The sequence below is a fragment of the Hippichthys cyanospilos genome, chromosome 21 (assembly GCF_059441005.1).
Source record: "Hippichthys cyanospilos isolate Australia breed blue-spotted pipefish chromosome 21, RoL_Hcya_1.0, whole genome shotgun sequence".
NCBI classification, from domain to species: Eukaryota; Metazoa; Chordata; class Actinopteri; order Syngnathiformes; family Syngnathidae; genus Hippichthys; species Hippichthys cyanospilos.
The window spans coordinates 1,838,354-1,864,709 of record NC_142389.1 but is presented as its reverse complement, the minus strand read 5'-3'; the positions used below and the strand labels follow the sequence as shown (position 1 = coordinate 1,864,709).

The window sequence follows — 26,356 nt, the reverse complement described above, 5'->3', positions numbered from 1 at the left end:
CACTGCGGCCGCTCTATTTACCTTTCGCTATCCAAACGTTGACGTTTCAATTTATTGTGCTGATTATAAATCGGAAAACCACATTACTTTCATATAAAAAACTTTATTGCGTTGAACAAATTGTTGCCATGTCCACATTAAAAAAAAAAAAAAAAATCTAACTAGGCACGTTTGTTTGTATAATTAGCATGATTTCCTGAAAATGAAACATAAACTAGGTTATATTAACAAGTGGCCCAAGACAAATTCTTTGGTAAACCTTTGCGATGCAATAAGACTCATAAATACAAGATGTTTGTATAAAAAAAAACAAAAAAAAATCTAATAGTAACAGGCTGCATGATAAACATGGATACACAGAGCACATGCAAGCGGAATAAATATTCATAACATCCACAAAAAGTCCTTATTTTTGCAGCTCTTCTTTTTTGAAACTTCTTTGGTCTTGGCAGCAAGCATTTGAGATGATTTGTTCTTATGGAATATTATTCATAACAGATTGTCCAACTGCGTACAAATACATTAAAAACTGTACAGGAAGTGCATGGAAGCAAAAAAAAAAAAAAATACCACAGCTTTGTTTTTGAAAATGCTTCAAAATATTACAAACCAATTTTTAGCAAAGTCATTCACTGCCATTGACGGCTATTGACGTCCAATTCTCCATGGCCTGGCAGTGAAAAAAAGGCACTTTTTGTTTCTAAACGTATACGGATTGTTTTACAAAGTGCAGCACAGGATTAAGACAAAATGAAGGAATTGGTCCTTTTTTCTTTTTTTTTTTTCTTTTTTTTTTTTAGCGTTGAAAGTGTCCTTTTTAACTCCTTGTCCTTACGCGTGGCTGTGGACGGAGATGCTGGACAGATCGTTCCTTATGATCTCGTTGACTGCAAGACAAAAAAATCAAACAAAACAATCAAATAAGCCAAGTGATTGAATGTATAGTTTACATTGTATGTAACATGCATACACAGATATAAATGCAGTATGTGTAAAAAAGTTTACACACCCCTCTTTAAATGCTAGATTTTTGTAAGAAACATGAAAAAAAAAAAGAAGTGAGTCCTTCAAAAAATAATGCATTGGATATGCATTTTCACAAATGGCAGGAACAGTTGCTTTCTTTTCAAACTGAGAGCAAATACATTGGAACATTGAGCCACCGCTGTGGCAAAAACAACAAAATAAAAGCCTACTAGAACATCTGAACTTCAATGGGAAATGGGAAGGATGGGAAAAGTTCACATTGTCAGGGGTGTGTAGATTTTTGCATCCAAGGCACATTGAGCGAGCTGCCGCATGAGCGCCCGCCGCTCCCCGTGTCCTACTTTGCAGCCAGCCGCCACATTTGAAGCGCGCGTTCTAATTGGACGGGGGGGGCGTCAATGTATCGACGGGCAGCGAGGCCGCGGGCGTCGGCCCGGCGACAGGCGGCCCAAACAACAGCTACTTCCCTGCTTAGGTTGCCATGGTGACGTTAGATGTATATATCATTTAAATATATATATGAAACGTAGGATATATTATTTTTATTATCTATTTATATATGCTTTAAAAAAGAATCCTTAGTATGTATAGTTGTTTTTGTCAGAAGAAAAATGTCTTCACATATGTATTATTCTTGATTTATTTATTATTTTTTAGATATGTATTATTAAAAGCCTTACTATGTTTTTTTTGTCAGAAAAAAACCCAACTGTTTGTTTTTTACTTCATTTATTTTATGATTATTATTATAAATTAATATATTCTTTTTTTTTTTTTAAAAAAACCTAAGTGTATACATGGTGAAAAAAAAAAATCACTTTTTTTCTTTTATTTTTTTAGATAATGCCTTTCTGTTTCCATTTTGTTGTTGTTTTTTTTGAATAGCGTTTGTAGCAGTGACGCGCTATCATGTTAGCTAGCTAGCTGAAGACCGGAGCATGCACCGAGCAGCATTTTCTGCCGGCGCTTCTGCCTTTTTTCATATGAAGTCATCCAGGAAGTGGCTTCCTGCGTGGCGGACGCAGGCCGCAGCTGGCGCCGCCCGATACCGGGGCCGGACGGCGAGGGAACTCCCAAACAATTAGCGGGACCTCGCCAAAAGGGGGCTGGCCTCCAGACCCGCCGGAGGGGATAAAACAAACGCGGCCTAACCCCGCCCACCTCCAAAATTTACCGCCGCGTAGCCATCCAGACCGCAAACCGCGAGATGTTCTTGGCCCGGCTCTTCGGGGCTCCTACTGGGTTACCGTTTTCGGGCGCCAGAAATGCGCCAAAAGCGGCACGAGGCGTCCGATCGGCCGGACGGTGTGGATTCGCTCTTGACGACAAAGAGGTTTTCTTTCTGACGCAATCGGCCGACGTGTCGAAACGGCCGCGGCGTGACGCCGACTAGCGCCGAGGAGGAACGACTTTGGTTTTTGAATAAAGTATCGGCGGCTGGTATCGCATGAACAAGTACTTTATATTTTCAAAGACATACGGGTTACTTATTCGTGTATGACACTGACATATGAGAAGAACGCAACTGAGATAGTTCCCGTTCCTACTGATCACTTTGGAAGTTAGCTCGCAAAATTGCTACAGCACTTTCTAATCAGTAAAATGGTCTGCTGCAAAAAAACAACAACTTTATTTACGTACAAATATAAAGTAAGCTAATATAATCCACGGTGCAGTGTTTTCTCAACGGAGATAAAACGACGGCGCATTTCTTTTTGTGCGAGTGGCAGCTGCTGCAGACAGTTTTGAAAGCAAGGGTGGGGGTGGGGGGGGGGGAGGGGGGAGCATCTGTTTTTAACATTTCTCCGCAAAACAGACATCTTTGTCCCGCCCGCCCGCCCGCGCTATTTTTACGGACAAGTAAATCACGCGCTAACGGCGCGGCCTCTAGGGGTCGCTGGCGGGCCAGACAATCAACACGCGTCCAGACGGCGTGAGGCGTGACTCACACTTTCCGTAAGAGGACACCTGCGATTGGATGGAAATCTCCAAAACGTCCCGCTGCGGCAAACTGGAAATTTCCGGATGATCGTTGAGCACAAACCGTCACAAACGGGCGGCGCCGAGATTTGCCGTCAATCGCGTTAGCGACGCCAATAATCAGTCGGGGTCTCAAGCAATTCTCAAGTGTGGCTCCCTCTAGTGGCGCCAAAAGAACCGTTTTTCTCAATTTTTTTTCAATAACGTACCTGAGAACTACTTTACACCCTGACCACACATACACAAGTTCACAAGCTTCAGGTTCCAATTCATTTTCATGTTCCAGTTCATTTGCTCTTAATCTGAAATGAAAACATGTTCCTGTCAACAACGTCCAAACCGGACATGGGATAAAATTTGCTTTACGGTACATTAAAAAGTAGCGAGTTATCATACTTTTAGGACGATAAAGCACTACTTTTTTCCCATGCTTTGAACCCCGCGGCTTATAGTCCAATGCGACTTATCTGCATTTTTGTTTTGTTTTTTACTAGCCGCCATTAGGCAAGTAAACAAAGGGCGACACTATGGAAGTAGTGATTTTGAGTTTGAACAGCTATTTGACTCAAAACACAAATGTAATTAGATTCTAGTCCGATGTGACACTCGCTAGCTTTTACAAGGCCCAAAAAGTAGACCTGTTTCCAAGCAGTAGAAAAAAAAAAAAAAAATCACAAAACAAAAAAACCAAGCGAAATAGCAGATTTTGTTTGGAAACGTCAGCCCGCGTCTGACTTTGAACTTTACGAGAAGAGAAAGGTGACACCTGAGCGCCGGCCCGGGCTTTAATGACGTGAGCGGCCACATGAAAAATGGCCGCCGGCGAAAACAGCCGCAACCCATCAGCCAAAGCCTCCATTATGGTCGCGGCGGCGGCGAGCGCCGTGACATCATGACGTCGTTAACGTGGCCGGCCAGACGTCAAAGCCCACAACGGGGACTTGTTTGCAAACTGGAACAAGCGGCACACTTTGCTACACATTCTTTCATGCAAAATGCAGGAAGTAGCCTATTAGCTAATATGCTAGCATAACTTTAATGTTTTTTCATGCTGTGACAGGAAAAATGCATTTTCCTTTCAAGTTAGACGCAAATTAATGTATTTTATTATTGTTATGTTTTACTCTGATATGTGTTTTCATTCATGACTCCATTTTCCATGCTTTGACAGAAAGACGACAGCTTTCTTTTCAAAATAAGAGCAAATGAATTGGAACAGGAAGCAACTTATTGCTAAGCTGTTTTGGTGACTTCTTTGCAAAACTTTGTATACCTTTATTTTATTCTAATATGAATTTTCATTGGTGACATCTTTTTTATTATTTTCAAATTAAAAGCAAATGAATTGCAACATGAAGCAACATATTGCTAAATTGTGTTACGTTCATGCCTTTGCAAAGTGCGCTTTTGTTCATGTTAAGTTTTACTCAAATATGCATCTGTGACACAATTTGCTATGACAGCAAGACGATGTTTTTTTTTTCAAATTAAGAGCAAAGGAATCGGAACAGGAAGTGAATTCTCTTGCAGTGACTCTTTTGCAAAAAATTTTTATATGGATACGCATTTTCATTCGCGGCACCGTTTTCCACGCTGTGACAGGAAGAATATCACTTTCTTTTCAAACGAAAAGCAAATGAGTTGGAACACGAAGCGACTTCTCGTTACGGTTTTTCCATATTTGGGATTTTTGGGCGGCGCCGTCAAGGTTGTTCGGGGGTACAAAAAAAAAAAAAAAAAAAAACTGGCAAGGAACTCACCGTCGTCGAGGTACATCTGGTCCAGTTCCTGCGGTTCCTGCTTGATGCTGACGCCCAACGGCGGGGAGGCGGCCTCGGGCGGCCCGCCGCTCTCGGGCGCCTTGGCGGGGGGGAAGGCCGCCTCGGGCGCGGGCGGCCGGGACGGCGGCCGGAAGCGGGCCGGGGTCTCGCGGATGATGGAGAAGTCGTGCGATTTCGGGGGATCGGGCTCGGCCGCCGGCCGTCGCTGGCCGTAGGCGGGCCGAGGCGGGAAGCGGGCCTTGGGGCGCGCGGAGAGGCCCGGCCCCGGGGGGGCGTCGTAGTCGTCCCGCGGCTCGCTTTTGATGACGGGCGCTGAGCGGGGGAAAAAGACGGACGGACGTGAGTCAGCGCCAGTGGGCTTGTGGCTAGGAGACCCAAACAAACACGTGATCAATGAGACCTCGTGTCCCGCGACTCACGGGAGCGGACGCTTGTTTTCTTTGGGTCCCGCAAAAGCCCCGCGCGCGAAACGCCGACTCTCGGGCGGGCGGGAGGCAAAATACGGACCGGGACGGGGAGGGGGACGGGCTCGCGCCGGGTCGCGGAAGAGGATCGAGGACAACGGGGGGGGCGGGATTCTCACTTTCAAGTCGGAATTTTGACTTACTAACTTACTTAATTCTGACTGACTTCTGAGAATAAAGTCAGAATTTTGACTCGGATGAGAGAATTCTGACTATTCTCAGAATTGTGAAAATTGTGGGAATTGTTGCTTTTCTCGACCGCGCGGTTTACCTGTGGAAGGCACGTAAGTGAAGCGCTGGTACTGACTCCGTTTCCGCTTGCCGTTGCAGACGTAAAAGTTGACGTGCGCCGGCGCGGACAGACACTGGTTGCGATAAGGCGGGATTTCCACCAGCAGCATGTTCTGAAAGACAAAGCGGTTAGCTGTTATCCCAAAGCCTTTATTTAGCAGCAGAGCGGTAGGAGAAACTTCGAACATCTCTTGTCCGTTATCCTCACGAGCAAAAACAATCTGAAGTCTATTGTCTTCCTTCCTTGTGTGTTGTTTATTGAATGAATTTAGAAGAATCTCTCGAGTCTCGGCGGCTAAAGGGATTTCGCCGACCGCCGTCAAATTCGGTTTCGTTGGGAAAAAATCCCAAGGAAGGGGAAGGGGAAGTCGGCCATTTTGACCGCTATTTCGGGCCGGGCCAAGACGGCTATTTTGGCGAGTGCCGGCCGGACTCGCTCTTTGTGTTTGTTTATTTAATTAGTCCTAAGCGGCGCCAATGAAGTCAGCTGACGCCGAGCGAGGCTTGCCCCGTGATTTTCTAAAAACAATAAACTTGATTAAACGGCCTGGAAACGCTTGGCCATCTGCGCCGATTGCGACACAGTGCGCACATTCATGACAAATTGCCTCATTTCCCAAAACGGCGCCGCGCCGTACGCCGACCTTCGATTTCCAAAGCGACGTTCGACGTGAGCGTCCAAGCGGGTTGGAAGGATTGACGCTGACAAATTGAGCTTTTGCCGCAATTACGACTCGTCCAGATGTGATGGATGTCATTCCGATAGTAATGGTAGCGAGTAAATCACAATAAATGCGGCGTGCGGGCGACGGAGGCGGTGAGGTATTGTGCGAGGCGGGCCAAGTGTTCCGAATGTGCGCGCGTGTGTGCGCGGAGGGCCGGGAGCAGGTGCGGCCTTTCGCACAAAAACAGCCCGCGATCCCCCCCGCCCCCCCTTACCCCCATGGCCGAAGACATGTATGGGGTCAGCATTGTCACCGGGATGAGTTGGACCGCTTCAATAAAAATGGATCAGGCGCAGGAAGCGGGCTCCGGTAAAATGGCTCATTTTCTAAATAGAGTCCTCGCTGCTACGTTTTGGACGACTAAAACCAAACAGGCCACACGCCTGACGAATTTGGATTGCGTGCGTGCCTACGGAAGTTGCCGATGGACTGTGTGAGTTTAGAAGCGCCAAAAAAAAACGGTTGGACCCGTGCAGCGCAAATGGTTCTGGAGCAGGAGACGGGCAAACTAAAATGATGGATTTTCTAAGTGGAATCTGCACTGGCGAGGTTTTGAATGACTAAACAAAACAGTCTGATGCTTTTGAATTGTTTGTGTACGTAATAAAGTAGCGGATGGACTGTATGAGGTTAAAACTGCCACCAAGCTTGGGTCCAACCAAGCAGCGCAAATGATTCTGGGGCAGGAGGGCAAAATAAAATGATGGATCTTCTCAATATATTCTACTAAAACTGAAAACCAAAGTGGCCACATTTGAATGAAATCTCACTTTCGAGGTCCATGCGGAACGAAGGAAACGGCCGATGACCTGTCTGAGGTCAGCACCGACACCGGCATAAGTGGGATCGGTTGCACGGAAGCGGATCGTGGGCGGGAAGCGGGCCCCGTAAAATCACTCATTTTCTAAATGGAGTCCGGGCAGGACGAGGCGTTTGAAAAGCAGACCGTCCACGTCGGTTCAACTTACATGCTTGGAGGCATCTCTGTCCACTTTGGCCTCCGTCTCCCATATGTGATGTCCGTCTGCGAAGCAGAAGGGAAAGAGAATACACATGAGAAAAACGTGGCGGCAAAAGTGGAATCATGGTCTGTTACATCACTGATGGAGAAAGCAGAAAGACGACGTCACGCCGCCTGACCCTCGTGAGCTCACGTCCCCTTGGAGGGAGCGAGAAATCCGACGCCAAAAAAAAAAAAAAAAAAAAAAAGCCCTGAGTCATTCCAAGGAGATGAGCGACATCTCGTGCGGGGCCTTGACCAGTCAACGCGAGCGGAATCCCGACGGCAGCCGGCGAGCTCGTTAGCCCGCTCGGTCTGGAAAGTCGCCTCCGACGCGCTGGGGGTGCTTTCAAATAACTTTTTGGAGTCAGTAAATTAGAGACGGTTCTTAGCGTTATAGATACGGCGCTAGATTGACCTATCATTTCTCATTTTGTGAATTTTTAGCTACGATTTGCTTTGGATTGCGTTTTGCTAATGCCTATTTTGGTCTTCGGATGTCTCAATAATTCTCTGGGGTCTTGTGAAAAACAAACGTAATGTTGTTTAGTTAAAGCACTTTTTGAACTCAAATTTACAAGTTTCACTCTTAGAATTCTGACTTCCAAGTCAGATTTCTGACATGAAAATGAGAATTCCGACTTCATTCTCAAAAATCTTGCAAGTCAAGATCCTGTCTGGAAAGAGACAACTCCGACGCGCGGAGGAGTCGGAGGGGGCGCCGTCCGCCATGGAGAAGCCTCGACTATGCCCGTGCCGCCGACGGAAAAGCCCAGCGCGTTCCCGGTAAGTTTCCAAGTGCAAAGTGGACTTCCAGCTGCCCGTGACCTCACTCGCCAAGCATCTCCTTGGACGAGGACCCCCTGGACGCCAAGGACCAAACAACGTCAACTCATCTTGTGCTCGTCAGACACTTTGTTCCATCCGTCTTTCCACTTTCTCACTTGTTTATTCCCTTTGAGGGTCACGGGGGACACTGACTACGCCCGGGACTGATCACCACGGATCGATCCGGAGTTGATTTTGGTCGGATCGCCGAGTGGGGACGGATTCGTGAGTTTTTCTTTGGACGGTGTTCTGGACTGGTAGTGAGTTTTGTTTGGTTTTATTGGAGAGCTTCACTACGGATTGAAAACCACAGATCCAACTTTGGGCTTAATCACCCCAAATTCAAACCTCAGAACCTTAATTTGACCTCAACCCTCCCAAAACCTAGACCACTCGAACCTAACCCACCTGTAGCCCCAAGTTCAACCTCCTCATAGCCTAACCCTGACTCGGTTTTATCATTTCTACGTTGCGAACCATCACGGGCACCCTGAATTTAGACCGCATGACACTAATCTGACCCAAACCCTCTCAAAACCTGTACCCCCTCCAACCTAATCTACTCTAATTGTCACAAGTTCTTTGGCGTCTGCCAGGTCTAAGAACTTCTTAAGAAAGTACTATGCCAATCCTAATTTGGAGCGCCACAAAACCGAAGACCAGAGACAAACCCACTTCCCGCATCTGTCTAAATTTCGCCCCAAACGTTCCGTGGAAATTTTTTAACGGGAAAAACGTTGGCGAAGCCCTGTTTGTAGGAGGTAACAAAAGATGGCGCCGTTGGAATGGAAGTCGTGTATATAAACGTGTCTTGGTTACAGACGGATTGATGGTGAGCAGGTACCAAATGTGACAGGAGGAAAGTACGTGAACTTCTTTTGTGTATTTGATTTGGACCTCACCCCGTTGCGGTTTTCAAACCCAGTGACATCAAAGAGCCTTCAAGTCTTCCTTTGTCCCCGGTTCAAAGTTGAGTCTTGTTGCCTTTCGGCGTTCCCGTTTTGGAACGCGTGGCTGAGGACGGGGTCCAGCGCGTCAAGTTTCCCATGTCTGCGGCAAGTAGTAAGAATTAACGGACGTATTTGATAACCGCAGACTGGATTTGATAACCGCGGAATGTTCCGGAGCAGGAGGGCAACATCTGCTAGATCTGCGCCGATCCACAAGCAGCCCCCCCCCCCCCCCCCCCCCCCTTTTCCTCAGAGCACAATATGGTTCTTAGCTCTACGGCCCACCGTGCTGGACAGCGTCCAATATTATCCCAAGTCCAACACCCACCCCCCTTTCTTCTTCCCTCCTGGCAAATAAACCCAGTGGCCTTCCCCTGACACGAGCCCTAAACTGGGACCCACAATACAGTGCAGTAAAGCGGTTTCATAAAAGGACTCCAACGGACTGACTGGGTCTGGGTGGAGGCACCAAAAGTGCCAAGAGCCAACAGGCTACGCTGAAATTGTACATTATTGGATGGCGCCTATTCCTGGTGATTAGCGGCGGCTAGCAGAGGTAGCAGAGGTGCGAAGCACTAGATGCTAGGCGCTAGCAGCACAAAAATGCCCCATATAGGCTGGCGAGATCCATCAAATGACGTTTTAAAGGCAGTTGAATACACATAAAGTCAACTGAGACGGTTCCCGTTCATACTGATCACTTTTGAACAAAGCGGGCCTCATCAAAAAGTTTGGTATTGAAATTTTGACGTCACTTTGTTTCAGAAACCAAACGGGGAAATATTTCTCTAGAATCCGGTTCCTGTTTCTGATCAAGATAATCCCTCGAATGTATCTCGAGTGAAAACTAACTATGCGGATTAGAGATGCTTAACAACGGTCTTAACTACGTTGACAGCGGCCGTTAAGTCCTAACCTGGAATTCACAATAGCGTACAGTAAAGTGTCAGCGTTGGCCTTATAAAAGGACTCAAACGGGCCCTTGTGCTGACTAATTGGGTCTGGGTGGAGGCACTTTGGTGCCTAGAGTCAAGCAGCAGGGTGGTAAGGTACAGTAAACACAAACACATGAGCTCAAAGAGAAGCCTTGTGTATGCTCCTTCCTTCTCCGCACCACAGAAAAGCGCACACAAGATCTCTCGGGAGATGAGGGCTACGTAATCCTTAACCCTGACAACGCCCAACTTCTTCATCCCTAAACCTGACCCCTGCAAGAAGTCCATGTAAAACACAAAGCGAAACGTAACGGCCCCGAACCGTAAATCTAATTTGCATGAAAAACGAGGCCTTGGTAGGTTTTTCGACGAAAGGGCGGGACCGCTTGGTGAAAACGCAACTTTAACGGGACGACGAGAAAAGAAAAACCAAGAAGAGGTGGCAAAAACAGTGAAGCGGTGTCTTCATTTTTCACGCTATTTTCTACAAAGTTCACCGCTTTGAGGCGTGAAATACAGAAGAAATTCGAATGTTGCACTGAGGACATTTGTTTTGAGTTTTTCTCAAAATGGAGGTTCCCGGAGCAATGGGGTTAAAAATTTCATAGAAAAAAAAAAGAGAATTAGATTTGGAGCTCGGTTTTACGAAAAGTTGTTTCTGTATTTACAATGAACCCAAAAAAAAACACAAAAAATGAAGATTGGAACTTTTCCCAAGTGGTCCCATTATATAGGCCCGGTACTCAGGCCCCAAGCGTTTCCGAGGCAACGCGACGCGGTTCGACACGAAGGTTTAGTCAACGGATCCGAGTCCAAAATCGCCGCCAAAAAAGCCCAACGACCCACCGCGCTGAAATCAAACACTAACGGCGCTAACAGAACGGCGGCGTCGGCTCACGGGCCGCCGACTTTCGATCGTCTCTGACGGGCCATATGGCCTGCTGCGATGATGTCACGGCGGCCAAAAATAATAGTGAGCCGGGCGGATTTTGCAGCCTCCAAAAAAAAAAAAGACATCGAGGAACGGTTACGTTTGCTACAGGCTAAAGGCTAACGTTTAGCATCGCTACGTCTCAGCTTTGGCTGCTAGCTTTGGATTTGATGATTTATGCAAGAAAATAAACAGAAGAAGCAATCTCCCTTTATTGACAAAAGATTGAAAAATTAGCCGGCGCTATCGTAATCCCATAATCCGCTGCGCCTCTGCTGTTTTTCTCCCGACTCCATTTAATTGTTTGCTCAGCACCCTAACAAATCCTTCAGCAGATCCAGACAACGCCCAGCAAATCCCGACGTGGACCGAAAGGAGTCATTTCCCTAACGGGCTCGCTTATCAGGTTTCGGCACGGGGAAAAGAGACGGAGGGCCGTTTTGGATTACCGTCTCAGGCCCGTCCGCAAAATCCAGGACACTTGATGCTATCTGCGTAACGAGGCGAGGGTTGTCCTTGTTTGCAGGTGCGGATCAGCAGGTGCAAGGACAACTGGATTATGAGCAATGAAGCAGTAACCGCCTTAGGGATTTAGCTTTAGCATTAGCGCTTCAGCTGGACAAAAACAATGCAGCATCTGCCACTACCACATATGGACTCATTCAATATATATATATATATATATATATATATATATATATATATATATATATATATATATATATATATATATATATATATATATATGGCATCAAGCAGTTAAATTTTGTTAAATTAATTAATCGCAAAATTTCTCCACGATTAATCATGATTAATTGCATTTTTCAACAATTATTTTCTCTGAATTGTAAAGGATATTTGGGTAAAATGTTTTATTTTTTCACGTTTAAAAAATGTTTCATTTATGAGCTGTCAAGTTTATAGTATATGTAATAAAAAATCACAACTTGTGCATGTTATTTATGATGTTATTGTTGTGTGCACCCCCACCGAGTTGTTAGAAATCTCATTGGCTTAATGAAGTGACCAATTTGAAACTGCTGGAAACATCCATAAGGTCCTTAAAGGGGAACGCAGGGCTTTCCTCTTGTGTGAGTCATCGGCATGCACGCACACACACACGCACACACACGCAGACACACGCACACACTTGGAAGGTTGTTTGTCATCTGTGTGGAAAGACAGTCGGAGATCGTTGGCCTCCGAAGCCGAAAAGCAAACAATTGATGGCTTTTGTGTGTTGGCAGCCCGCGGCGGCGGGGGCACCCCGTCCCGCCTACGTGTGCGAACAGACGCGGGGGAAACTCTGAGAGGCGCGCGCACGTGCTTTGCGGGAAGGTCCGCTGAGGAAAATCCTCCCTGGAAGCGCATGCAAATGATATAATCAGAGAGCGAAAAGCCGCGCCGTCACGTTGCGAGGACACGACTTGGACGCCCGCGTGGAAGGACGGGAAGGCGGAGGCGCCTTTCCGCGGCCGGACTGCCCCCGGAATGCCACCGCGGCGCCGAATCCGGGGAAACCCTCGGCCCGGAGGGTCCGAAAGGCTCGCTCGGACATCCCGTTTGGTGCGCCGAAGGTCAACCGTAAGAAGGCCCCGCGTTTCAGGGGTTGGCTTTGAAGAGGTTTTTTTTTTGTCTTGTTTTGTTTTGTTTCCAAAGTAAGGTTTCTGGACAAACGTAGGACTCCACATCAGGGTTAGGGTTTCAAGCAAGGCTTAGTGTTTTAATTCAACGTTTGAGATGCAAAGGGTGTCAAATTATAGTCCGAATACGGCTATAAAAGAGGGTTTCAAGCCGAAGCCGGGGTTTTCGATTGGGGTTTCGAGCCTTAGGTAGGGTTTCAAATCCGGGTCGGGGTTTCAAAAGAGGGTTTCGAGCCTTAGGTAGGGTTTCAAATCTGGGTTGGGGTTTCAAAAGAGGGTTTCAGGCTTCAGGTAGGGTTTCAAATTGTGGTTTAAAAGCTTGGTTAGGCGTCACGGTTTTGAAAATAGCTTTTCAAGACTAGGTTAGGGTTTGAAAAGAAGGGTTCAAGCCATTTTTAGGGTTTCATAATGCGTATTGTAGGTACACCTAATGAGGCGTATTTCAATTTTCCCCTTTGTCACCGAAATCCATCCCGTTATGGCGTTTTTGACACCAAGAGAGTCGGTGAGTCACAAATGCGGGGACGACCTCTCCTTTCCTTCCCTTCCTTCCTCCTGGCCTCCCTGCTGGAACAATGAAAAGGCTTCCCTTGTTTTCGCGAGCACACGTGAGGCCCGCCCGGCCCAAACGTCACGTTTTTCGCCCGCCGAGGCCAATCAAGAAAATTGCTGTTTGTAAACCGAGCGCCGCCTCCTTCCTCCCTCCCTCCCTCCCTCCCTCCCGCCTTCGCCAGCAAACCCAAATAGCTCCCGTTCCGTAACACGCACGCGCACACACCCTGCTGAAGAAGGCAATGGAAAGTTGTGCAAACGTAAATGCGCTGGGTTAAAAATACAACGCATTAATGTGCACCACATGTGGCACTCTGGCAAGGATGGAAGAGATTCTGATGGGAGGGGGAGGAGGAATAGTCCTGGGCTTTCTCCAGGGGAGACACACACACACGCAGACAGATGATCTCACACACACGCACGCACGCACGCTCACCTTGAGCCTTCTCCACAAACACCACCTTGGAGTCAGCCTGGAAGTTGTGGCCGTCCAGTTTCATGCTTTGGCCTCCGGGGGCAGCGCTGCTCTCCACGCTCTGCTTGTCAACCAGGGGCAGTTCTTGGGCCGACCTCTGGGCTGTATGTGAGAGAGCGGGAAGCTAATATGAGAGGGTGTCTCAAGAATTTGTGACCTAATGGGCTTTTTATTTTATTTTATTTTATTTATGCGTGTGAGAGTGTATTTGTGGTGTGTATAAAAGCGTTTTTGAACAGTGAGTGTTTCATGAGTTTATGTGAGAGTATTTTAATGCATGTCAGAGTATTTGTTTGTGTGAACTATATAGTAGTTCATGTGATCATGTATTGTAGTTGAGTGTAATAGCATTTCAGGAGGGGGTATCGGAAGTATGTGTGAGAGTTTTTCACTAGTGTGAGCACCTCACAATAGTTAGTTAGTTTGGGAATAGTGCTTCAGTCGATTGTGAGAACGCTACAGTCGTTTGTGTGAGAGCGTTTCAGTTGTGTGTAAAAGTTTCAAAAGAAAGAGAACGAGACTTCAGTGGGTTGTGACAGCTTTTCAATAGTTTGTGAGAGTGTTTTCTGGGTATGTGTGAGAGCTAAATTTGTCAGAGAGAGTATTTCAGCAGTATGTGTGATAGGATTTCGGTAGTCTCTCCCATACACTGCTCCCGTTCCCCACTGGGCCCCGAGCATCCAGACATGGCTTGCGTCTGTGTGTTCTGTAAAATTGATGGATGTTTGCTCCTAAATATTTACTCCAAGAATATTTTCCCTCAGCGTGACTTCACTCCTCTTTTTTACCTTCTTACTCCCCTACCCGCTTGCACTCTGATTATTTTTTTTTCTCTTCACTCGCAATCTTGCCGCCTGAATTTCTTCTTGCGGGTTTGAAGCTGGACTTCGGATTTCAAGACTTAATTAACTCATTCACTGTCAGCCTTGTTAAATTTGCACTTTGACGTCAAAATCCGTCAGTGGAGCTCGGTAAAAATATCTCTTTGACGTCAATAGTCGTCACTGGCACTGAAGGAGTTGAATAGTGGGAATTGGAAGTGGCCTATTTGAAGAACTCACAGCACTCGATGGGGTTGGAGGCCGCCTGCAGGGAGACGGTCCGGCTGCCGGCCTGTCCGATGTGGACCCGGAAAACCATCCGCACGCGCGTGTTCTTGCGCCCGATGTCCGTCTCACCCTTGCGCAGCTCGATGTCCGAGTTGCGCAGCTTCAGGATGCCCGCGCAGTCGATCCTGCGGCCGCAAACACAGAAGATTAGGGTTTCAAAATTTGGAGTCGAGTTTTACTTGTTTGTGAGAGCGTTTCACTAATGCGAGTGCTTGTGTGAAAGTCTTTTAGGCGAGTGTAAGAGTATTTCAGCAGTGTGCATCAATAGTAATGCGAGTGTCTTTTGGTGTGTCAGATTATTTCAATTACTTGTGAGAGCATTTCAATAGTATGTGTGAGAGTTGGCGTTGTCTCAGATTGTGTGCAAATGTGAGTGTTTTAGTTATGTATGACAGCATTTCAGTAGTATACATCAGTTTTTCAGTGATATGTGAGAGTACTTGTTGTGTTTGGGAGTGTTTTGAGGAATGTGTGTCCTTAGTTTTCATGAGTGTGTTTTGGTTATTGAAGTTACTTGTGAGAGCATTTCAGTAGTGTGCATCAATAGTAAGTAAGTGTTTAGTCTCAAATTGTGTGAGAGCGTTTCAGTAGTGTGTATAATCGTGTTCCTGCTGATTGTGAGAGCACTGCAGCAGTTTGTGTGAGTGTGTTTCAGTTGTGTGTAAAACTGTGTATTGTGAATGAAAGAGATTTTAGAATGTTGTGAGCGTTTCGATGAGATTGTGAGAGAGCGTTCCCAAGTGCGGGGCGTCGAAAAGTTTCAATTTATGTTAAGATGACAGAAGTAAGATTTTAAATTCAGGGTTAGGGTTACTTTGAGCACACATGGAATACATCTGATCGTAAAAACGAGTGGCGTGTTGGGACGCGGGGGCCCCCCAAATCCCGGCGGCACGCGCTGGGGCCACCGGAGGCGAAGGTGAAGTCGTCATGCGGCGGCAAAGTGCTGACGCCGCGCGGCTGCGCCGTCCAGACGCAAGCTAGCATTTGAAACGTGAGCCGCCGCCGGCTATAAAATGACAAGGCTGCGTGTCTGCTGTGTGTGTGCGTAAGCGTGTGCGTAAGCAACAGGCGGAAATGAAATGCGTGGAGACGCAGGGCCGCCGTGTGCTAAATTTTGCTACTGTGGACTTTTATTGCAGAAATGATTGAAATAAATACATCAACGTAGAGTAGTATAATATATAATGCAGTGTAATGTGGAACGATGTATTAAATCGTGCGATTGTTGGTATGCCGTGCAACAGAAAATTGATGAATCGGGGCGTCGGATTCGAAATCCCGTGATAGGGAGTGTATTTTCAATGAAAGAGGAAATTAATTGGAACTTATTGCTCAGTCGTGTCATGCAAAATGTTGTATACCTATGTTCTGTTCTCAAAAAGAACAGTTCATTTTTCTTTTCAAATTGAGAGCAAATGAATTAGAATGTCAAGCAAGTTATTACTAAATGGTTTTATCGTGATTCCTTGGCAAAATGTTGTATACTTTTATTCGGTTTGGTTTTATACAAATGCGCATTGTCTAGAGTGACGCAATTTCCCCGCAGATGAGCCAGAAACAAACAAGCAAAACAATAATGATGTTACACCTTCTATCATCAGGAATTGCTGAATATATAAAGAGTTACCGCTACACAACAGTGCTTCTTGGTATATCAGATAATCTCATTTTATACTTTCTAAAGGCCCAAAAAGAACTTTTTAAAATATATTGGAACAATAAACAATTTGTTAAACAATATTTGGGTCAAATTGACCCAAATACTGGATTGGTCCTTCTTTTAAAAGGAGAGCTTATTTTTCTTTTCAAAATAAGAGCAAATACATTGGAACATGAAGCAACTTGTTGTCCTCCATCTTTTGGGTATAGTTTCGAGCAAAACAACTCTGGGTCGGTATTTATGTTTTTTTTTCATACTGATAATTTCGCTTGTTTTGAACACAATTGTGTAGAGTGTTATGACACAAAAAAGCCCAAATTTGAAGACGTGACGGTATGTTATGAATTGTTATTATTACTAAGGAGTAGATCGATCACTATGCAATATTACGCCCGAGGAATAAAGCACGTCAATGTGGCGCATACTTGAGCGCGTGGCATAGCGTGAGTAGCTAGCATAGCGTGAGCGGTTAGCGGTACTAACATGGCTCGCATGTTGTTGTCGGGCAGGAGCGGGATCTCCAGCACTTTGGTGTTATTGCAGACGGCCTCGTGGCTGGGCGTGGAAACCGTCTTGCCCGTGATGCGGTGCACCTGGTAGAAGGCGTGCGGCCGCAGCAGACGCTCGTCCGCCGTGCCGATGAACAGCTGCAGCGTCAGCGGCTCCTTGGACACGTAACCGTGCAACTGAGCAAAAAAAAAAGACAAAGAAAAACTGTTTGGTTTTAAACTGATTCTTGTGTTCGTATCTAATTGTTGCGCAATGCAATAAAAAAATAATAGATCATTTTAAATGTTTTTTTTTTTGTATTTGTATCTTTTTACTCTTCACTTATTTTTGCTGCAAAGCTCTCAAAAGGATTACCTTGTCCTTTTTTTTTTCTCAACCAATCAACAAAGAGCAACACATCTAGCTCCGCCCCTTGGAGTAAGCGCCCACAGTACCAAAGAAACGGACCACTCCCACGACGTACTCAATACTTTCTGTGTTTTTGACCGCAAAAATAGCCGATTTTCTTTTGTGATTCATATTTACGCTACGCGGGAGCCGCTCTATTTTTTTCTTAATCCAGCGCGTTTGAAGAAGCGGAAGCAGCTTTTTGGGGGGGAAAAAATGCACACAGGTCAGCAGAGTAAAATAAGCGCCATGTCTAATTACAAGCCAGCTGCTACGGGGAAACGCTGGAATGGACTTTTCGCTTAGCAACATGTGATTAGCAGGAGGATCCCGCTCCAATCTCGTGCGCGCGCGCGCGCGCGCGTGTGTGTTTGTGTAAGGAAACGGGCCGCTGCCTAGCAATGCTGTTTATTTAAGCGCGGTGTCAAGTGAGGTCTCGGGCCCGCGCAGCGCTTCTACGTATTCAATTAGACTCTGCATTATTCTTATGATTAATATAACAATCAATAGAAGCAGAAGCCACACTACCCATTCCAATGAAAAGATATATTTTTTTGTTTTGATCATAATTTCATAAGTTTATAAATAGATGAAAAACACAGCTAAAATAAAAAAAATTGAAATTACTTGTTACTTTTTCTAACATTTAAAAAAAAATACATAAAATGAAAGAGATGTGTAATTTAATTCAGTTTTTTTTTTTTTATTTTAAATTAAGAAAAAAAAACGTGATTCAAACAGCCCAGCTCTATTGTGGCTTAATCATAAATCTGAAGCAGTTTATCGCTAATACAGCAAATATATAAGTAAATAAAAAAACGTGTAATCTAATTCGACAATTTACTTTTTTTTTATTTAAACGGAAAAAACACCCATAAAAAATGTATTTGTTTAAATTCCACTGCCACCCAATTTTTAAGGATTTACTTTTATGTTCTTCAATAAATAGATGAAAGAACTGCAAGATTTTATATGCAATTTAAATGTAATTTAATTCAAAGTTTGGATATTGAGTGTATCTAATTTAAATGAATGAGGGTACAAATTTTAAAATTGCATATTTCAAATATTGTGTACTCTTAATTTTGTTCACATTGTATTTCATTTATATTTCTTTGTAAAACGGGTCAAATGTCACCACATTTCATTCTGTACACAATTGTGTATACTAAAATGACAAAGTCTATCTGAATCTAAATTATATATTTTTTAAAATGTGTCATTTAATTCTGCAATTCACTTTTGCAATGCAAACCAATAAAACCTCATTTTAATTCGACTAATTCGGAAGATATTTTCCATTGAAAAAGAAGTACATAACATGTTGTAATGCACATTACTGCCACCCACAGGACTGGAGTGGAAGATCTACTACCAAGCTAGCACTTTGTTTCTTTTACGTACAACGTTAATGCAAAATTCACAAATTTCCGAAACTTTCCAGAATTCAAATTTGAGCAATGGTGGGGATTTGGGTTGTGGGAAGTTTTTTTTTTCTCAAAGCGCGCCGCAAAGCACAACGTACACACACGGAGAAAGATCCAGCTGACAACACTCGGGCGAGGCAATTAAAGGTTGGGGCCCCTCCCGACCGGCTCGTATTATCGGTCAGCGGAGGAATGCCGAGACTCCGGCAGCTCAAGGCACCGGCGGGGGAGTGAGTGAGGGAGGGAGGGAGGGGGGGGGGGGGGGGGGGGGGAGCGCCTTCCAACCACATCAAAACAATCCGAGCCGTCACGCTTCTCACGTCGCGTGATGTTGGTCGATAGCCCAATGAAATCGGGTGGACCGAGGCCAATATTCCAAAAGGAAATTCATCTGAAAAAATGTCTCATGACTCGGTCATGGCTACTGATGAAGTCTTCAAATGACAGAATTTGTTTTGTTTTTCTTCAAATCCGCTACGTTTCATTTTTCTGGGTTAGTTGAAATCTCATCCTTTTGAGTTTTTGAGAATACTTTAGGCTTTGAGAGGCTAAAGTATTTATTCACATATGGTACAGGACAATACAGTGAGAGTATATTTTTACCTTTATTTTTCGTTTCCACGTTCCCCACTTTCCACGGCAACTAAAATCTAAAAATTGTAGGATACCAAAAACGTCCTTTTTAACATTAACAAAAGAAAAATGCAGTATTAATCAACTTTCAACAACTGTTTTGTTTTTTTTTACTTTTTACGGCGTTTATAAATGTTACATTTTAGTCTAGAACGGAAAAAAGAGATAACTATTTGCGCCCCCCCCACTCACCGCTCAGACCCTACATATGATTATTATCTATAAAAGTTGTTTAAGTGTCCCTAAAACTGAACTTTTAAAATTGAAAAAAGGGGAAAAAAAGCAACATACTGCCAACTACTTTTTTACAGCGTTCATATCGGTTACAGCTTAGTCTAAAACTGAAAAAAGTGCATCAAAAAGCCTGCAATACAACTTTTTTTTAAAAATTGCAATTACACTTCAACAATTCCCGAAAGTTTGTAAGCTTTTTGAACGCGAAAGGGTTTGCACCTTCAATAAAACTTTTTTTGAAGACTGCCTCATACGTAAATAATCTTTTAACTCTTACGAAAACGTTAATTCAAAGCCTCTACTTTTTTCTATGACGATTGCAAAAACTACACGTGAGATCCACTGAAGACTTAACGTTCAAGTTTCCGAAAAACTATTCCAAATTATCGAGGGTGGCTGGAGAGCGCCGTTTTAAGGGTGGGAGGGGTACGCGGTGACGACGGGCAGCGATAGCTGATGGCATCAGAAAAGAAGAAGAGAAAAGAAAAAAAAAAACAGCCCACGTAGCCTGCTCAGATTCTGGAAAAGGGAACCACAGAAGAAAGTTCCAGAATAAACTAACGGAGATGGAAGGGGGGGGTTCAGAAGTGGCTTGTCTACTGTGTAACGAGAAGGGGGGGCCGCCTTGTTTGAGGCTCCCTCTGACACGGCCCGAGCCGCCTGCCAGAAACGTGTGTGGTTTCGCCGCGATGATGTCAGCCATCGCACACGGGAACTTTCCTAAACAAAGACACGTCTGTGCGGCGGCGGAAAAGGAGGGGAAGGTGGTGGTGGGGGGGGGGTCGGCTTTTGGCTTTTTTTCTTCTTTTTTTTAAAGAGAGAACACACTCTCTCTTTCACCGCCTCCCGTCTTGAAGTCGTTAGCACCTACGCTCGATTAAATAACTCACCGATCGATTTCGAGCATCGCTATGCAGTTAGCATGTTTGAGTTTGAAGTGAATTTAGCAAAAGGATTGTTATTGGGGTCAAATAATGCCGACAAACGTTTTTTATTTTGCAAACGATGAAATTGGCTTCAGTTTATGAGGAAAATACGTTTGAAGAGTTACGATTGTTTGCGAAAGTGAAGTTTGGCAAGTCTGACGATTACCAAAATAAGAACCTAAGATTGGTTGGCCATTTGTTTTTGTGTTTGTTGGCGAAATTTTGGACCAAGTTCCTTTGAAATTTCTTGAAAATGTGCCTGAGATTTGTCAAAATGTTTAATAAAAATTTCTCCAATATGAAGTTGATGATATTCTAGTACTCTATGCTGATGTTTGCAGAAATGTGAAAACATGAAGGTCAAGTATGTCGAGGATTTCAAAGCGTAAGTGATGTTTACAAACATATGCGCGTAGGATTTGCGGCGAATCACAAATTTCCGATATTTACAAAACCCTGACGGTCGAACTGATTTGGTCGACGTTCGAAAACTCTGAAATTTCCAAAACTGCGCATCAGGTTTGTCGATTTTTTTTTTTTTAAATTCCTTCGACATTTACAAAAAACGTACATCAACCTTCTTATGTGGAATTTTTATGTTATCTCTGTGATTTTTCGGGTTTTCGCCATCGCAGCTTGGCTTAAGAACGTCCTACAATCTTGGCAATTACGTATGCAGATTAGCCACCTTCTAGCGAGTATCCGAGGATCACCGCAATGCATTTCGGGAATTCCCGCTAGCTGGCTTCGCCGGCGGCGTTCGTGGCCAGTCCGAGGTCAGCGAAACATATGTCCGCAATCATTTTTTGATGTGACTAAGCTGTAGCTGGTCTCCAAGCTTAGTCTACATCACGCCGCGTGTGTGTTTGCGTGTGTGTGCAACAGCCACGTGGGACGCAATGGAAAAACCGGTGAGTCACCCTCGTCTGGACAGGAAGCCACTGGCCGGCCTAATAGCGTATCCCATTCAGAAATGTGACATCTTGAAATAGCTTGCCACCGCATTTTGACACACCGGCGACAAAGCGGGCGGGGGGAGCACGGCCGAGGTGAGAAGGGGCAAGGTCGGTCAGTTTGACGGACGTTCCCGTGTGTGTGGGTCGCGTCGCCGCGGCAACCGAGAACCGGGTTACGGCGGGGAACAGCCCCTCTTATCAAAGTGACCCACTTCCCAAAAATGTCAGGGAAGGGCCGGGCGGGGCACGGAGAAGGACTTGTCGCACTTAGGTCCGAAAACTTCAGAGTAGAAAAGAAAAATTAACAGGGACTTCAGAACGGACTTGAATCCCCGCAACTAAAACGGTCCTGCAACCCGACTGCTGTCTGGCAGTTGCGTAGCAACCGAAAAACGGTACCTAGAACAGGTCCCCGAAAAATATCACCTGACCGCTTCAAGACCCAGAAAGTCAGATCCAGTGACGGGAACGAAAATGAAAAGCAAGGAACCAAATAATTTGGAACCTTTCTGTCGTACTTAACCACACAACCGCCTTCTTTGTATCGAAATCTTATTCTGATACAGATCTGTATGCCTTCTGCCCAAAGCCCTCATCCTAACCAGGAACTTCAGCAGCTCCCATAATTTACTTCCCGGCTGACTTTCATCTTGTGTTTGCATCGAAATCAAGAAGGCATGCGCGGAGCAATTATCAAAGAACTGACATGGGGAAAAGTACCGTAAACATCTTTCAAATCTGCTTCCGACGATCACCAAAGTTTAAGGTTAAGCAACCTTTGGATTCCAGACTTGAAAGGTTTTCAAGGTCCACATCGGCATTTATGTCCAAAACTGTGTTACGTCACGCTCAGACTTAAGTTCCCGCAGTCCGAACACAGTGCCAGCAAAGCCCAAAAAACGCATCGCGGTTCCATACCTGAACGACGGGGTGTCCTCCACCCAGAGCTTTGACCGCGCCCCTGCTGCCTTCAGTCTCGTAGTGGGCCCGGTGGTGGGATTTGGGCTGCACCTCAATCTGCAAGCTGTAAGGTCCCGAGCTGGACGGAAGTTGCCAGTCGAGGGCCGGCAGAGACGGGCTGAAAAAGAGAAGAAGGGCGTCCTCATCTTCAGCGACCTGCGCGTCGGAGGTGTTTCTGTACCTGACGAACTGCTTGGGCTTGGACCAGGAGTACTGGTGCTGAGGCACGTCGAGGAAACCTCCGCAGTACGCTTCCTTTTTCAGAGGCGGGCGGTTGGAGGGGTGTTCGTCTCGGCAGAGGTCGGCGGGCGTCAGGTCGTCGCCGCCGGGCTCCAGCTTGAGGCTGACGCCGGGGCAGTGCTCCAGGCTGGTCCTCCGGGCTTTCATGGGTATGCCCTCCCCGAGGTCAGCCATGCCGTCCGTGCTCAGGGCGTTGATGGCCGCCAAGATGGCCGAGTTGGTGTACTGGTTCGTGTTGGGGAGCCAGGACTCTTCGGTGACGCTGAGGCGGGGAGAGGTTTGGGGTGACGGCCCCGGGGAGTGATTGGGCGTGTGCTGGTAGTGCTTGGGCGCCGCCCCGCCGGCGTTGAAGCTATACTTCCTCTTGGCGCCGCAGGGAGAGTTTGGCCTGGAGTTGCCCCGGCCGACAAAGGGGTCGTCAGTTACGGCGGTGCGGGGCGATGCGGAAGGGGAGTGTCGCGGGGAGCCGCCGGGCAGGGCCAGGGCGGAACCCTTGGGGGACACCGAGGGCGATTGCCAGGGGGAGTTTTGCGGCGATTGTTCATAGTTGTAGGAGAAGCCCGACTCGTAGGACGACGCCTCCGACTGGCAGCTGCGGGACGAGACGCTGCTGGCCGGACTCAGGCAGCTGGGGTCGCGGTAACCGTCGGCGCAGGGGAGCGTCAAGGTGACGACGGAGTTGACCCGTTTGGCCACGGGGAGGCTGTCCTGCTCCGCCTCGTCCTCGGGGAACTGACCGTAGGCGGTGATCTCGATGCGGGGGCTCTCCAGGGCGGGCGCCCCGTTGGGACGGATGGAGTAGTACCCGGCGGCGCTCAGGTCGTCCTGGCCGTCGAAGACGTGGGCCTCTGAGACCGCGATGACGGGGCTGGACTGGAGGTTCAAGTACTGCGGGGCGAGGCAAGGGTTGCCCAGCGGCAGGGAGAGGCTGACATTGGGCGTGTATCCGTACGCCTCTGGAAGACAAACACATGGACTTTGGATCATCATTCCGCCGGGAGACGCCGTTTTACAGGGCTGCGGCGGAGCCCTTTTATAGGATTTCTGCTAAGATACATAAAACCTGGATATGGGTCGAGTCCAGTCTGGATAATCTATGAGGGATGTTTTTTAAGGGGGAGGTTCCATATATATCAAATTGTGGTTGTTTATTGGCTATTTCATTGTTGACAGTGACTCAATTGGTCATTTTTCATTTTGACCTTAGTCCCAAGCAATGCAGGGCATACGTCTTTGTTCCTTCCGCAGTTAGCTCAGCAAACGTCCGAGCTTCAATGTATACACTCTAAAATCACTTGGGTCCAAAATAACCCAAATTGGGTCTAGGGAGAAGATCGGACCATTTTCGACTGAATTTGGGTTATTTTAGACCCAACTATTTCAAGGGGTGTTTTTTTAACCAACATTTTTTACACTCTAAAAACATTAGGATCAAAACCGACGCAAATTGGGTTAATTTTAGGTTTCAAACTTATTCATTTAACCCAAAAAGTTTGGTCAGGCCATTCTTGACCCAATTTGAGATTTTTGACCCAATTTGAGATTTTGGAGGTCAGTCCATTTTAGATCCAATTTGGGTTCGTTTTGACCCAACTGCTTTCGGGTGTTTTTTGTTTTTTTTAACCATCGTTTTTTTACACTCTAAAAACTGTTGGGTCAGTCCATTTTCGACCCAACAGGCACTGGTGCCTAAAGCTGATTCATCCATTGACAGCTCTGCGGTTTCATGTTGGTTCCACCCAAAACAAGCAAACATTTTTTTTATATTCCATCGGGATCGTTTGGAGATGAAACCGATCCGGGTTGACTTTGGGCAAGAGACCTACGCTACCCGGCGGGACAACGTCGGTACCGGTCCCGGGGTGTAACCGACATGAGTCGTCACTTGGCGAAAAACAAACGGTTGCGGATCTGAGACGAGCCGTAAAATCAATCATCCGCAAAGAAAGTGACTTGGTGAAAGGCGAGCGGGTAGGATGACAAATGGCCTCGTCGCTAGCAAAACAAACAGCAGCTTAGCATGTTTTTTGTTGACGTTTGCCTCCGCCGCGTGGGCTTTGGCTACGTCCTGGTCCGAAAACAATGACACATAACATTTCCAAACGCTTTGAGCTGTAAAAATGGAGACCAGGTGGGACGGGTGGGGGGCACATACGGATTAAAACGACTAAAAATAACTAATAAACTCATAATAACTAATAATAACTAATAAAAAACTCCGCCGGGCCCATTATGAGCGTTTCTTTTCCCGCCTCATTTTACAGCGCTGTTTAATGGCGGCATTACGAAGCGTGGAAAGGTTTTTGTCGGTGGTGGCGCGGGGTGTCGACGTGGTCCCGCCCGTGCCAAAAATCCTGGGAAGCAGACGTCACATAAGCCAGCTCCAGAGGCTCCCGTCTGCTGGAAATCCACATGACATCAGCGGCACCCCAGCAGGCGCAAACCACAATACGTTTTTTCTTTTCTTTTCTCGTCCGTGGCTCGACGACTAAATTTAGGACGAGATGCTCAGCCGGATTTAGAATATAATTGATAATAATGAGATCTAGAACCGCATACAGAAAAGTAGAAAGATGTAAAGTGCTTTTTGTTTTTATTAAACATGGTACTGAACTGTCAATCAAGCAAGTAATTAAAAAAAAAACGCTACGTCAAGACTTTCTGTGAACTCATTCAATGCCAGGGACGCATTTTCACGTTTTTTAAGAGTCCGGACATTATATCCCAGATACTTAATTAATACTTAAGTACATTAAGGACATTAATTTCCAGATACTTAAGTATTATACTTAAATATCTGGGATTGAAAGTCTGTGCTCTTAAAAAAAACATGAAAATACGTCCCTGGCATTGAATGGGTTAAAAGGTGATGAGGTAAATATGGATTTTCGATTCATATCTTTAAATTTGTTGACGTTACCCGACTAACTCCTGGTGTCCTCAGTAGAGGACATCCAGGCCTTGCTAATGATGTCTGGCTGGGATGCAATTCACTTTGCTGTCTTGATGAGACATTTGTGTCTGCAAGAGTGGACACAAATAAACAGGCAGGTTCTCAGGAGGATATATAAAAATAGTCATGGCTTGAGTTGTATTTTCTTGTTTCGTGATTCATGACTTGTGGCTTTTCAAACAATTTTCTGAACGCTGATGTCACATTTGTTCCTCATTTCCGAAATGGACATAAATGGAAGAGGGAAGCATCTGTATTTTTGCATGAAAGTGAATCATCATCGCATTGTGAGTCTCCAGCGGTGTTGGGAAGTGCGCCAAGTGCCACACGGACAAATCCAATGTGTAACTGCATTTACTATATATGTATGTATATATATATATATGTGTGTATAAAGCGAAAAAAGTGAAAACTCACCTTCCTCTGCGGATTTCATCATCTCCTTTTTGAAGTGAAAAGTGTGGTCAAACTGTTGCTTCTGATGCAAAGCGGCTCGCTTGGTGATCCATAAAAGCAGAAGGCTTGGAGTATTTCCCCGCAGCTCGGAAGCGTTTTGTTTGGTTCCGCTAAAGCGGGGGAATCCAAAAGGGCTCTGTTGTCGGAGGATGGGAGTGGTGGGGATCCTGGTTCCGTCGGGTCGCCCGTGAGCGTGACGCAGAGCTCGGCAACTGGAGCGCCTTTTAAAGCGGGGGATCACCTCGGAGGCTGGCGCCTCTGGAGGGCTTGGCCCCGCCCTCCTCCGCTCTGTGACGCAACGCTGAGCGCGTGCGCGACGCCATCCGGTGGAGATCCTGGTGCCGCGCGCACCGGCGAGGC

General features: G+C 46.0%; 1 protein-coding gene across 1 annotated transcript; it reads right to left on the bottom strand.

Moving 5' to 3' along the window:
• Positions 1–83: 83 nt before the first annotated feature.
• nfatc1 (nuclear factor of activated T cells 1) lies at positions 84–26,356 on the bottom strand. Its single transcript, XM_088405640.1, has 10 exons — positions 25,958–26,356; positions 22,529–23,543; positions 22,306–22,465; positions 16,798–17,000; positions 14,604–14,776; positions 13,504–13,644; positions 7,197–7,252; positions 5,484–5,616; positions 4,728–5,060; positions 84–887 (listed from the first exon to the last, which is right to left on the bottom strand). The coding sequence occupies exons 1-10, from the start codon at positions 25,977–25,979 to the stop codon at positions 832–834; spliced, it is 2,292 nt and encodes a 763-aa protein (XP_088261766.1). The 5' UTR covers positions 25,980–26,356; the 3' UTR covers positions 84–831.